The sequence below is a fragment of the Nycticebus coucang genome, chromosome 19 (genome assembly GCF_027406575.1).
Source record: "Nycticebus coucang isolate mNycCou1 chromosome 19, mNycCou1.pri, whole genome shotgun sequence".
Lineage (NCBI taxonomy): Eukaryota > Metazoa > Chordata > Mammalia > Primates > Lorisidae > Nycticebus > Nycticebus coucang.
The window spans coordinates 24,170,203-24,185,079 of record NC_069798.1 but is presented as its reverse complement, the minus strand read 5'-3'; the positions used below and the strand labels follow the sequence as shown (position 1 = coordinate 24,185,079).

At 40.2% G+C, this 14,877-nt stretch overlaps 1 protein-coding gene across 2 annotated transcripts in view; it reads left to right on the top strand.

The window, feature by feature from the left end:
• The window catches only part of GAREM1 (GRB2 associated regulator of MAPK1 subtype 1), a 217,475-nt gene that overhangs the window by 170,743 nt on the left and 31,855 nt on the right, over window positions 1-14,877 (top strand). For both annotated transcript variants that reach the window (XM_053571437.1, XM_053571436.1), the window contains exon 3: window positions 5,142-5,272. In XM_053571437.1, the coding sequence (XP_053427412.1) occupies window positions 5,142-5,272 (131 nt within the window). The remainder of the gene's footprint in view (window positions 1-5,141; window positions 5,273-14,877) is intronic.

The window sequence follows — 14,877 nt, the reverse complement described above, 5'->3', positions numbered from 1 at the left end:
CAGCCTTTTTGGCACCAGAGACTGGTTTCTTAGAAGACAGTTTTTCCACAGACGGGGTGACAGGTGGAGGGTGGGGTAGGAGGCAAGACTCAGGTGGTGATTCTGTGTGACCCAGTTCCTAACAGGCCACAGGGTTGGAGACCAAAACCTTCAAGGACTTGGGCGGTACCTGCAGTCACAGGCTGAAGATGATGCAGAAATACTCACGACCGGCACTGTCTCATAGGTAATTACTAGCCACACGTGGCTGCTGAACACTTACAAGAGGCTAGTCTGAACCTATACGTAAGTGTAAAACCCTCACCAGTTTAGAAGACAGTGCAAAAGAAGAATCTAAAACGCCCTATTAATGGTGTCTATATGGTCCTTATCCACTACCCCTTAACTCCTGAAACACCCTCCCACCATCCCCCACTGTGGTCTATCACGAGCAGAACCCCTATATCCTTAAACCCTCCTCTGTCGTGACTTGTTAAACCCAAACATGGGTGTGCTATCAGAGTATTGCTTCCCCTCAAGCCCTCAGGTGGCAGCTTTGGGTTTTGCCCTGCACTTGAGGGCTTGAGTGCTCTCTTTTTTCTTCATTGACACCTTTACCATTCCATTTCTCTTTCCCCTCAAAAGTTTCAGCTCAAAGCCTCCTGTGATCAGTTGGTATCACCTACTGCCCTGTTGTTAGCTGCTGACCATGCCTCGGATTCCTGCCTCATTGCTCTGTAACTGTAGTGCCTGGCTCACTATTATTCTCTCCAGCATTGCACCTTTCCTCATCTGTGGGCATTTGCCTTGGAGATACAATCCTTCTAACACCCCTGGCTTCTCAGTTCCTCAGCCACTCACCACCTCAGCCTTCAACCAACAGCTGTGTCCCTCAGTTGTCTCAGCTGAGTGCCCTGACCTCCCTCCCCTGCCTGGCTTGGAGCTCGCTCCCTCTGGGCTCCAGAAATCAACCCATAGGACACTGAACCCACTGCTTTTTTCACCGTCTCTCTTCTCCCTTGGGTCCATCTTTGTCCAGTCAAGATCTGTGCACAGGTGGCCCCCTCCCTCCCTGCCTGTACACCAACTCTATTCAGCTTCAGCCTTTCTGAATCCAGATCCTGCCTACTTTGTTCCAGCCCCTGGTGGTGTGACCTTGGCTGGACAAAAGCATAACTATTTTCTCTGGATTCACATTTTTTTTTTAATTTTTAATTTTTAGCTATTATGAGTAAATAATGATTGTTTATCTTTATAGGATACAGGTGATGTTTTGCTGTAACTATACAATGTAAATCAATCAGGGTAACTGGGGTATCCATTACTGCAGATTTTTAACATTTCTTTGTGTTAGGAACATCCTGATTCCACTCTTTTAGTTATTTTAGAGTGTACTCTAACTTACTGTTGATTATAGATACTTTGTTGTGCTATCAAATATTGTTCATTCTATCTAATTAACCATATTTTTGTTCCCATTAGCCATCCCCTCCCTCCCAACCTCTCTCCCCAGCCTCTGGTAACAATCACTGTATTCTCAGTCTCTGTGAGAGCAATTCTTTTTAATACTTAGCTCCCACATATGAGTGAAAACATGTAAGATTTGTCTTTCTGTACTTGGCTGTATTTCACCTAATTTAATATTTTCTGGTTCCATCATGTGGTTTCTGTACTTGGCTGTATTTCACCTAATTTAATATTTTCTGGTTCCATCATGTGGTTTCTCTTTTAATTCATGACCATGAACCTCAAGTGGGAACTTGATGCTGCCCAATAGTCACTCATATTGGACTTTTTTTTTTTTTTTTTAATAATTTTTGCCTCTTTCCTAAACCCTCCAACCCTTCCCCTTTCAACCTTATTTTCTCAACTGATGCCTTCTGACTTTGGCTGGGAAAGCTGGAGCAATAAATGAGAGTTTTCACCAGCTCCTGCTGCAGCATCTCCTATTTATTTATTTATTTATTTTTGAGACAGAGTCTCAGGCTGTTGCTCAGGTGAAGGTGCTGTGGCCTCAGCCCTTTCACAGCAACCTGTCACTACTGGGTTTAAGCGGTTCTCCTGCCTCAGCCTCCCTCAGCTGGGAGTCACTGGTACTACAGGCACCTGCCATAACACCCGGCTAATCTTTCTATGTTTAGTAAATATGAGGTCTTGCTCTTGCTCAGGCTGGTCTAGAACTTCTGAGCTCAAGCAATCCTCCTGCCTCAGCCTCCCAGAGTGCTAGGATAGCCTGCGTGAGCCAAACACACCTGGCCAGCTACAGCATCTCTTATGGCTGAGATGTACAGTCCATGCTCCAGCCATTCCTCCCATCATTAGCTTGTTCCTCTCTGCTTGACATCCCTTTTGGCACCTAAGTCTGCGCCATTACGTCTCCCAGCACAGTAAGGGAAATAGCCACACTCCCTAGATCGCACTTCCACTGCCTCCCTGTAGTCCCTGTTGAGTATCCCTTCTCCTCTCTTTTATAGCAAAAGTCCCCAAACGGTACCTGGTGTCCATTCTTGTTATTTCTATTTTCTCCCTTCTCCATCTTTCCTGAACCCAGATCATTCAGGTTCTTGGCCAGCTCAGAATCCCCACTCAGTCCGAGTTGCTCAATTTCAAGTTTTCAGTCCTCTTTTCACTCTCCTGTCCTCCTCCTGGGAGGAGTCCAATCCCTTGGCTTCTGGGATACACCTGCTCTCAAACTCTTGGGCTCAAGCGATTCCCTTGCCTCAGCCTCCCAAGTAGCTGGGACTACAGGTGCCCACCACAATGCCCGGCTATTTTTAGAGGTGAGGTCTCCCTCTGGCTCAGGTTGGTCTCCAACCAGTGAGCTCAGGGCAATCCACCTGCCTGGGCCTCCCAAGCGCTGGGATTACAGGCGTGAGTCACCACTCCTGGCCTCAGCTGCTCTTTGTTTCCCTCTCATTCTCTGCCGTTCCTTCTCAGCCTACTGAGGCTCAAACTAGACCTGTTCTCTGTGCACACTCAAGCCTGTGGTCATCACACTCAAAGTGTCATGGCTGTAAATGGCATGTATGTGCCTGTGACTCTCGGGTTTATTATTTCCAGCCAGACTTCTCTCCTGGTCTGCACACTTAGGCATCCACTTAAGAACTTTTTCAGTAGCTCTGTTTGTATATCCAGGGGACATCTCAGACTTAACTGTCCATCTGTCCAGCCTGAACTTCTGTTCCTCTCTCCACCACTCCATATCTGCCCCATCTCTGCCCAGGGCAGCTCTGTCCCTCTGCCTGTTGCTCAGGTAGGACTCTTCACATTTTCTCATCACTTCCCAACCCCTCCTACTTGGTGTCTCTGCCTCTGTACCTGGCCCTCTTTAGTTTTTCACAGCACAGTAGTCAGAGGGATCCTTCTGTGGCATTGGTTACATGAGCTCTTGTCTTCTTTTATCCATTCCACTCAGGGGAAGAGCTGTAGTTCTGTAAATGCCATACACAGTCTGACCACTTGTCACCACTCTGTCTCTTCCATCTTTCCCTTTACGCCATGCCGGCCACACCAGCAGCGTGCCAGGCAGGCATCGACCCCCCTGAGGGTGTTTGCACAGGATATTGCCTCCCATATAAGTTCTGAGACCTCCACCCCAGCTACCAGGGTCCCTCCCGCACCTGCACAGAAGGTTACCTTCTCGGCAACACTGACTCTGGTCCCTGCACTCTGCATCCCCCCCCACCCTTGCTAGTTTTTGTTGTTGTTGTTGTTGTTTGTTTGTTTTGCTTTGCTCTTTGATACAGAGTCTCACTCCGTCACCCAGGGGCCCTTACCTATTTTTAATGGCACTTCTAACCTTGTGACATAATATACACTTGCTCATTTATTGCATTATCCATCTCTGCCTGGAAAGTGAGCTTTGTGAGGACAGAGATTTTTGTCCATTCTGTTTGGTGATGGGTCTTCAGCATTTAGAGTAGTGCCTCTACCTAGGAGATGCTTTAAAAAATTATGTTACAAATGTGAATGAAAGTTTTCCTCTTTCTGCCTGAAAGGTCTGCCTCAGTTTTTAATTTTTTAATTCTTTAAGTTTCTGAAGTATTATCCTATAAGCAGGAATCAGAAGGTAATTACTGAAAAGCACTGTGTCCTTGATTTGATTGGTCTTTTATTCTAAAATGAGAACAACTATAGAAAGTAGCCACAGCCTCACAGTTACTGAAAATGTATACACAGCATGCCAGACCTTTGACATTTTTAGGAATATGTTTGAAATTCTTCACACGTCCCGCAAATCGTGGGTGCCATGATAATGTAATCTATTTGCAAGAAAGTCATATGCAACGATAAAAGGTGGAAAGAAGCGATGTGGACTCCAGATGCAGAGGGCCTGGCGGGGCTCAGCGTCACACAGTACAGCAGCTTGTGGGCTCGTGACCTGGCCACATTCTACATCATCACAGCTCCTGAGCCCTCGACACTGCCCATGTATTGCTGCCCATGTATTGCTTTCACTCTGTTCTGTGAAAGCCAGGGGTCCACTGTATTATTTTGTCCTACTTGCAAGAATTTTAAATACCACATTTTTAAAATAATTTTCCCAGGCTCCCAAACCTTGGTTTTAGAATGTAATATATGTAGGTGTTATAACCAAATGATGCGTTAACTTAGTGTTAAAAACAAAATGAGCAACCATTTATAACAGAGTGAGTTTTTACTTGAAGTGACAAGCATTCATTCAGTTTGACTTTGGACCACTGATAATAAACTTTGAATGTGAACAAAAAAGAAAACAAGTGCATGTTTGTTTTCACTCTTAAGCTTATTTTAAAATATACACAGAGGGTGCCAAAAAATGTATGTACCTTTTAAGAAAGGGAAAGAACTGTATTAAAATTCTGTCACTCAATAGATGCTGGTAATGTTTGTTATCTTGTATATTGTTTCTTATATCTTTTGTAATTGCAGCAGTAAAAGGTGACTTGAGCATTACAGTTTGAATACAGCTCTTAAACTTTTGAGTATCCATTTTTAGGCACCCTCTGTATGTGTGGGTATGTTCTAGTTTAATGAAACCTGCCATGATAACTTTTTAATTTTGAATGGTGATGAGCAGGAATCTTTGACCAAAAAAGGTTAAAGAAAAAAGATGGTATTGCCATGGTGACAAGTGTCCAGCATAAACATCTCACATCTCTTCCATTCATCATGTGTTTTAGGGCAATTCAAGCTGCTGGAACAAGACCGAGATATAAAGGAACCAGTGCAATATTTCAACAGCGTGGAGGAGGTGGCCAAGGCATTTCCTGAACGTGTGTACGTCATGGAGGAAATAACATTCAATGTGAAGGTAGCTCTGAAAGAAACTAAATATTTACCCTCACGAAAATAATTTTACTTTCAAGTCTCATGTACACAATAAGTGTTCATCTGTGCCTCCAACGAGAGTTTCATCTTCCTAATAGGTTAGTAGCAGAGACCAAAACTGCACATATTGTAGAGACTGGACCCCCGACAGTATGTTACATTTTTTAGTGCTACCTTTGGTAAAACTGAGTTCAAAACTATAACGGTTAAGACATAAAAAAGATTTTTTTTTTTTATTTGGATTTCATTCCCTAATATGTAATAGTTGTTTGGCCAGATCTGTGATGCTTCACTTTTAAGAGCAAAAGTGATACGATCAAACCTATACCAATCACTTGTTAAAAAAAAAAAAAAATAGAAGAAGAAGAGAAAGAAAGAAAAAAACGCTGCCAGAGTATATCTGAAATTAACATATATTCATTCTTTGTACACTATCTATTTCCATTTACGTTCAGAAAACTGATAAATAGAATGTTGCCCACAGGAAAGCTAAATGGGTTCCTGGGCTTCATTTGTTCTGCGTTCTTAAAGAGACAGTGCCGTCCCCATCTGCATGTTGAGCAAGCTCCTGTGACTGACTTGCTGTTGAAGAGGGACTGGCTAGAGAAGCAAGCCACCAGCTAGGTCCACTCTTACTGCCTGCAGATCCACTGCATTTCAGCAACACTCCTAAAACATTTTAGAAAGTGTTCATGTTGAAAGAATTTTCTTTTTAACTTCATTTCAATCCAGAGTCCCGCTAAGTCATGTTCTCTGAACATTTCAAGATTTAGGGGTTCGCGAAAGAGTCCTGTTTCTTAGAAATCATTCTATGTGAAAAACAAACTGCATGGTCTCTTGGCCTGAGAATTGCAACAGTGCTGTTGTGAGTGAGTCATTCCACCCACGCTCTTCAGGAAAGATGACAAATTACCAAGACAGCCTCCTTATTGGAGAAATGGTTCTGCCCATTTTATTGGCTAAGCCAAATCATTTCCCTTTCCAAGTCTTAAATACAGCTGCTATGGTCTCACTTTCTTTTGTTTTATTAGTAAGATGAGTGAGGTTTTATATTTTGTAAAATCTTTGCTAAGTGAATCATGCTCAGCATAAGCAAAAATACGTATAATTTTTAACTCTTTCACCATCCCCAGTATCTAAATCGTTAAGATGATGTGCATTCCTTTACATTGAAAATTTGTGAGAACATGTTCTTCATTTTGAAACTTAGCAAAATTCATTGGTCAGAAATTAATCAAATCCTATTCCATTGGTGTCTTGATATGATTTAAATCTATTCTTAAAACTTAGTATAGTTAGAATTAGTTTAATAAAGCAAAGTTATTTAGAAAGGAAAGTTAATACTTCTGAACTGTTTTCTAAAAATATTAATTTGCTAATAAATGATAAGACATCAGGAATAAACTTTTTTATGATTTTTAAAAATTTTAGCCAGTATTAAAATTTAACATTCCATCTTTTGTCACACATTGTTTATGTACAATATTTTTAAAAGATGTCTCTAGCAACTTTTTTGGTGAGTTTGTTTTAAATCAGGAATGCTTAAAAGGGTAGTACTCAAACTCACACATTTTTGATAGAGTTCTTTGTTTTTTAAGTAGAATATCATCACTGAGGATATTCATTAAAGTGTGTTTGAAAAGATATCATGTAAGAATTCAAAGGCACTGGCTCTCCACCTGTAGCTCAGTAGCTAGGGTCTAGCCACATACACCGATGCTGGTGGGTTCAAATCCAGCCCAGGCCTGCCAAACAACAACAACTACAACCAAAAAATAGCCACGCGTTACGGTGGATGCCTGTAGTCCCAGCTACTTGGGAGGCTGAGGCAAGAGAATCGCTTAAGCCCAAGAGTTGAAGGTTGCTGTGAGCTGTGATGCCACAGCACTCTATCGAGGGTAAACAGCTTGAGACTGTGTCTCAAAAAAAAAAAAAAAAAATCAAAGGCAGAGATAAGTGTGTTAGATGTGAGCTTAGCATCCACAGAGCTAATTGGATTTAGGTTGAGTTTTGTGCTGTGTAAACATGAATATTTAAAATTTCTAGTCTATTACTTATAAACTTTTAAGTTGCTATCATTTCCAGCTTTCATGAATCATTAAGAATTTCATGAATCATATTATTCAGTTTTCTTCAAAGAAGAGTCGTTATAGGAACCTCAGAAAATTTAAATAAAGAAATATACAAAAGTTATCGTGCTTAGTGAATAAACACCCAAGGAAATAAATAAACTGAGGAGAGTTATGGAAAAGTTGTCTGGATACTACCTGGGCCAAAAATAAATGTTGGAAGTCATGGTCTTCTTTAATTAAAAGTAGACTGGATTATATTGTCCATGTAAGAACTAAGAGGGGTGAAGAAATGGGATATTTAGTTACTACTTCTCATGGAAAAAGAGAATAAAAATGAAAAACAGAACTATGTACTCATAAATGTAGCTGTTATCCAGGAAGTAGTTTTTTAAAAAATAGCAGACCGTCCATAGAAAATTTTGCCCTCTACTTCAAATATAGCATAAATTAGACCAAAAGGATAAGCCATAGAAGAGCTATTGGCAGTTAAGGATTGATAGCTATCTGGCGTGATGATAGTTAAAAGACATAATTATTGTTTACAATAAATATATATCTGTATATATTTGTGTGTATATTACAAGTCCAAATTGAAATTAATCCTATTGAGAATATGGAGCGGAGCAGAAGTGTTGAAAGAATATTACTGGTTCTAGTTTCCTTCCCAAACTGCAGTAAAATTCTAACTAAATAAATTTAATGGAGCAATATTAATACTATTTACTCATTTGTTTCAAAATGAAGCATTCTTTTTAACTTGAAATTAAAGTTTGTCTTTAAAAGATGCCTCCATCTGTTTAAAGTTATCCGACTGCCCTGTCATAGATTAAGTGCGTGAAATGAGCTCACTGTCACTTAGATGCAGTAAGAGTTTTTACCCAGCACATAGACTCTGAGTGCCTCCTGTATACCAAGCTCTGCTCTAGACACTGGGGGTGAGTAGTAAATACCAAGTCCCTGGCTGCATGCAGATGATAGTCTAGTAGGAAAGGCAGATAGTCAAATACACACTATCTCCAGTACCTCAGTGCTTGTCTCCAAGTAGAGGGAATAAGAAGACAGTTGGATACACAGGTCTGGAGCTTGGAGAGAGAAGGCTTGGAGTATACATTTGAGGCTCATTATCTTCTGGAAGACATTTAAAGCCTTGGGTCTGATTGAGTTTATGTATAGCAGTGGTTTTCAACCAGGAGTGATTTTGTCCCTCAGAAAACACTGGCAATGTCATGACTGTGGGGTGGAGAATGTCACTGTCATCTAGCGAGTAGAGGCCAGCAGTGCTGCTGAAAATGCTACAATACACAGGATAGGCCCCCAGGACAAAGAATGTCCCCAAAATGTCCCTAGTGCCAAAGTTGAGAATCCCTAACCTAGAGGGTTTAGGGTTTTTTACCTATAGGAAAGAGAAGAGACCTAAAGGTTGAGCCCTGGGAAGCCCTAGCATTTAGGGATCTAGAAGAGGAGAAAGACGACCTTAGGAGTGAGGTAGAAGGGCAACCAGGAGCACGTAGTGTCCCAGGACGGAGCAGCTGTGTTAAATGCTACTTAGTAATGGAGTTATGTCAACTGGGAACCAACCATAAAATGTAGCAAGATGGGGGGTGGAGGGTACTGGTAGCCTTAACAGAAAGGGAAAATAATCGGCTCAGAGTCCTTGAAAGTAAGCTAACCAAGACAGTGCAGTGGGTGGGCCTTTGTCCAGGTTAAGTTTCAAGTGAAATCCTAATCACCATCCTTTGTTCTCCCACCCACCCTCAGCTGCCTGGATGCAGATGTGAAGTGGACAGAGAACTGGGTTTATTCAGAGGGGCAGCGTCCAGCTGACAGAGATGAGCAAAGGTGTTGATGGGCCGTGCCCTGGTGTGGCAGGCAGCCCAGAGTCCTGGCTCCTCTCTGAAGAAGTGAGAATACAAGAGTGTAACCCCAGTGAACACTGGATTCCTGATGGGGCTGAGGAACTTTTGAAGTAGATAGGGTTGAGTGACGAAGAGGTGGCAGCAGGGTGTGGGAAATGCTTGAAATTGAACTTTAGGCAGTAATCTGGAAAATAACAGAAGCAGCTCTGTTCTCAGATCCGTGTATGTCCATTCCAGTGAGCAGCTGAATGAGGTGGTAGGAATAGAAAATGGGGGATGAGAGAGTCAATAAAGTGAAAAGATGCAGAGGGTTACCTCTCACAGATCTTGTGTGAGAGTCCCTGCAAAGCTAAAGTTATTCCATGTGTTTGGAATACCAGGTGCCTGCCTCTTTCACACATTTTTCTTTTATCCATTTGATTTTAAGTTTCCATGGCAAGAATTTCATTTTTGTTTACTTCCTTGCCTGCAGATATATTTTTTTTAACTACTGGGTGCCCCAAAGGTCGCCGTACATAGGAAAAATTAACAAACTCATATTCTGTGTTATATTTCAATATTTTTTATATTTATATCTCAACATACAGAGAAATATTTTGTAATGAATTTTGTAAATAAAGATACATTTAGCTATAATTTCCCATTTTTCTTACATACGTATGTGTGGCTTTTTTCTCTCTTAATTATCTCTTTTAGTTTTGTCGACCATCTCTACTCTCATGTTCACATCCAGAGCTTTAGTAGTATCCTATTTTTGAGTTGGTCATCTCAAATAAAGGCCTATTCCTCTACCTTTTCATAATAAAAACAGCTGCACTAACAATTTTCAAGCCACATCCCTTTATCTAAGCCACCATGATCTAAAGTACAAATCTGACCCTGCGGTGGCTCCAAGCTCTGGGTTTGCAGCTGGATTTGGACCCCATCTCTGAGCATTGACTGTGACAATGAGCAGATAGAGCCCATGACCCTTTCAGCTCACTGTCTTCACCTGCCCAACGGGGGTGGTAGATTTGTTCTGAGAATTAAACAATGCACTGAAGTCCTTTGCAAATGTCTAGTGTGGAAAGTGGCAAACTATGGCCTGTGGACAAGTTGCCCATTTTTGTAAATAAGGTATTTTTGAAACCAAACTTCATCCATTTGCTTATGTTTTGTCTTGCAGCTTGCAATAGCGTAGTCTAGTAATTACAACAGAGTCAGTGTGCCCATAGACCCTAAAGTTATTCCTGCCTGGACCTATGAGAAAAAGTTTACCAGTTACTCATTCAGAACATAAAATCATACAAAATTAATATTGAAAACAAAAATTCCTACCACAGATGATTTCACATGTTCTTCATCTGATACTTTACACTCACTGTCTTATTATTAAGAACTCAGTGCATATTCAGTGCTGGGTTTTGTTGTTATTATTGTTTCAAAATACCCCTTCACTTCAAATACTTTTTTAGAGACTTTATTACAGCAGTGTCTAGTGAATTATTTTAAATGTCTTCCAAACCCAGCCCAGTAATGATGAGAAATTTTCTCACACGTGCACTTTATGCCATCAGAATAATGACTAACAAATGAAGTTTTAATTTAAGTACTGTCTTGACTGTGACAGTTGTGGAAGGAGAGGGAAGAGAGGGCAGCTTTGATGTGGAGTTGGGTCCAAGGCATCCTGTCTTCACTGCTGTAGCCCAGAACCTTTCCACATTAAAATCATTGCTCTCAAGTTTGAGGGAGCCAGATACCCTAATCTGGATGCTGTAATATTGCTGTTGCTATTTTCATTCCAGCTAGTGAGAGCCACACTTTCTGCTGTCCCGCATAGATTTCCCCAGAGGCAAAATAACAAGTTTGCATTGTCTCTGCTAGGGAAAGTGGCCCACTGAGGAATGTGAGATTGCAGTGAGACTGGAGTAGAGTCTCTGGCTCTGCCTACCCAGACCTCTTCAGAACTATTTCCATACCACATGGTCGGGGGCAGGAGCTGAGCTGACAGCCCTGTCACCTGCGTATCAGCTTCTGATCACTGGCTTTGACACCTGCCGTGGGCGAGTGTGTCAGCGCCTAGCTGCACAGCCACTAGAGTGTGGGGAGGAGGTTTTTTTTTTTTTTTTTAATTGACAGATTACAATAGTGTACATTTATGGGATATAAAGTGATGCTATGATATGGGAGGACAAGGTGGAATGACTGAGTCAGGCTAATTAACACATCTGTTAGCTCAAATATGTATTTTTCCCTCTCAATTTAACTGGAATTAAATTCCCTCTCAAATTAACTGGAATGGGTACCCTTTGACCAACGTCTCCTCATTCCCCTTTCTCCTAGCCTCTGGTAACCACCATTCTGCTATCTGCATCTATGAGTTAAATTTTTCAAACTTCCACATATAGACCATGCAGTATCTGTCTTTCCACACCAAGATTTTTTGACTTTGCATCATGGTCCCCATGTTCATCCAGGTTGCTGCAAATGACATAATTTTCCCCCTTTTGAAGTCTGGAATAATATTCCATTGTCTAAATACACCTAGAAGTGCCTTTTTAAAATGGGGGAAAAAAATCACGTAAGGTTCGGAGAACTTAAATAACAGCTGAGCTTCTCAATGCCAAGAAGTGTGACCAAGAGTAAAATAATAAAATTCTATATATAATCCAGCAGGACTAGGAAATTTACAGGTTTTGAGTTTTTATAATTATCAAATTTTACATGTGGGATGGCCCTTAGGCATCACCTAATCCTATTCCCTTTTTAAAACAAATACGAAGAACTAAGAAATTCTCTGTCAGATTAAAAGTGTTTCAGACTAACACAGCTGACTTCGTTGATTGACGAAACTACAGAGCAGCAAAACCTAGCGTAGAAACCAGGTCTCCTAGTTCAGTCCAGTCCCCTTCATCTTTCTGCTCTATCCCATCCTTTCTGGGGATCTGAGATAAGGCCCAAAACTGTGATCGGAATATATTTGCACTATGACACAATAGCTTACACATTTTAATTCATTGTCTTTCTTAAAATTTTAAATAAACATGTTTAATAATTAACTGTATGTTATATAATACATAACCAAGATCCTAAGTTACTTATATTTCCGAAACACTTTGATCGGACACAGAATTTGGCCAATTTTATGCTATATCTTATTCATACCAGAGTATGATGCCAGTATTTAAAAAATAAAATTCTGCCACTCATCTTGATGTTTTCTATCAGTTTCCATGTAGTATCTAATTTTCAAAAATACCTCTGTGAAGCATTAACTCAGAATTTCTAAAGAATTAATAGAGAAGTAAGACTAGAATTGGGTCCTTCCATCGTTGCTTGAAGCAGTGTTAAAGATACACCGAAGTGGCGAAAATGCATTGTTCAGTCAGTAAGCATGAATTCTAAGGTTTAAGATGGTTAATGCAACTTGACGCTGAACTTAGAATTTCTTCCAAGGCTTCCAGGTTACCGAAAATGAGCCAGTGTTTTCTCAAGTCATAAATTTGAGGCTATCTGTGTGTATTGAATCTTAACATACTAGTTTACCCTTTGTAAAGTTGCCATCTGAAGAAGTGCGGAGGAGGTGAAGATCTTCCCCCTCTGCTGACCAGTTAGACTGGGTCTTACTCTCATAGGTATGGTAGTTAACAAATAAAACACATCATGTTACTGTCTTTATTCGTTTTAACCAAACAAACCACAGGGCCTTGAAAGTACATTAATGGAGGGGTTTTTGGCTGCCTGTGATTCTACCGTTGTCATGATTGTTTATCCTCTGCTCTCTTCCTGATCCTGTATGTCTTTTTAAAATGCAGAAAACAGTTTATTAGTAGACTTTGTTCTGCCTGCATTGGCTGTCCCGTGATTGACCTGGAAAGTAACACAAATTAGCAGTACTGAAACATTTAGTGTTCTTTGTGGTTTTTTCTTGTTGTCTTGATATGTTTTGTTTTCAGAGTATAGTTCATTTGTAACCACCATTTCTGGATTAAATAGTTTCTGTCTCCATAATTCAGAAAAGGAATCTCCTCCTGTGTTTTAAGTTTATAATAACATCAAGGAGTTTTTTCCTGTGATTTTTCACAGTGACGAGGGATCATTTGCTGCAGCATTTCCTATCTCCTCTCGGGAGCCATTAGAGCTTGAGTGATCGTAGCTCACCAGTTTTGGGGGGTAGCTGTGAATTTTAACAAGATTCTATCCCAAATGACTATAATTTCTTTTCAGTGTCTTACAGTATACTTTTCTACCATCTCAAAGAGGTTACTTGAACAGAATGTAAATATCACCTCCTGTTCTATATTTTATTGAGGCACTCAGCACCTTTGCCTTTATATGGAGAGACCCTGAAACCTGAAGATTTGGTGTTTTGTAGTCTCATTTTTAATATTTTTGTTTGTTTCCTCTTGTGTTTATCAAAATATCTATCTTAACAGTTCCTATTTCTGGTTTTAATTTCCACTTCTCTTCTGCCATGGACTGGAAATTGGTAGCCACGTTTGATAGAGTTTTGATTAGATAGGCTTAAGTACATTAAATTAAGGACCTTACAGGCTTTTTCCATAATCCCTAACATGAGCGACATCCCATCTTTTTGGCCTTGTTCTTGGCCTTATTCCAGAAAGGTCAGAAATTGTTGGTTACTACGCAACCTGAATTTTGTCAGATATAAAAAGGAATTTTAAAAATGAAGATTGGATTTCAATGTAGCCAATTTTTATTTTCTGCTTTTTGAAAAGTGCCTGTTTTCCTTCAGGTGAGTCAGATGTCTTTTATTTTCAAGATTCATTCAGAATGATGAATTGGGTACAATGGTGAGGTTAATTATTTCAGTGTTTGAAGACAGCTCAGTGCTTTTTTTGTCATCTAAGGTTTTGAGACCTCCTCCAAAAAACTTTCAGTTGGCAAGCCCTCTGCTGCACTGTCACAGATTAAATCATTGCCATTGGACTTGTCATTCTTGCCCTATTTCCTGATTTGTTTACAAAAGAAAAAGAGAGAAGATACCACCACTCAGGGTTAACATTTGTCTTGACTTTTAATGTATTTTCTTTCTCATTTTCTGCCATTTTCCCAAAGGAGTTACAAAATTTGAATTGGGAGGATCAGAGTGGAGCATTAATCAAATATTGTTCAGTTGATCTAGATATCAATCAGATCAATCCTGATTTTTACTTAAGACTTAGAATTTCAGCCTCTGTTACATGTTTGATCTTTAGAACTACTGTTAGAGAATAGATATCCTGTTGCCAGAACCTTCAGAGTGACAGAACATGTGTGTGCATGTAAAAATTTATATCATTGTTTTAAAACGTTTCTCAGCACTCCAAATTAATACTCCTGCTATGTTGAACAGTAAAAAGTACAACCCTGATAGTTTCCTGGATTAGACCTATTAGCGTTGTTTAGATAACACACTTTGAATTACTTCCTTTCAGGAAGCATTGAAACTGGAAATATTAACCAGGCACACATTCCAAAGCACTTAGACAGATGCATTTAAAAAAAAAAGAGGGAAGAAATTATGCAAATAAATTACATCTGTAGAAACCTAAGGAGACTATTTGGCTCAACTGCACAAGGAAGAGCATTTATATCTGAGACTTTTCATCTGTCACTGACAGTGACCACAGAATGGGTCAGTGTTGTCATACCCTATGCAAGGCTAATTGTTAGTATTA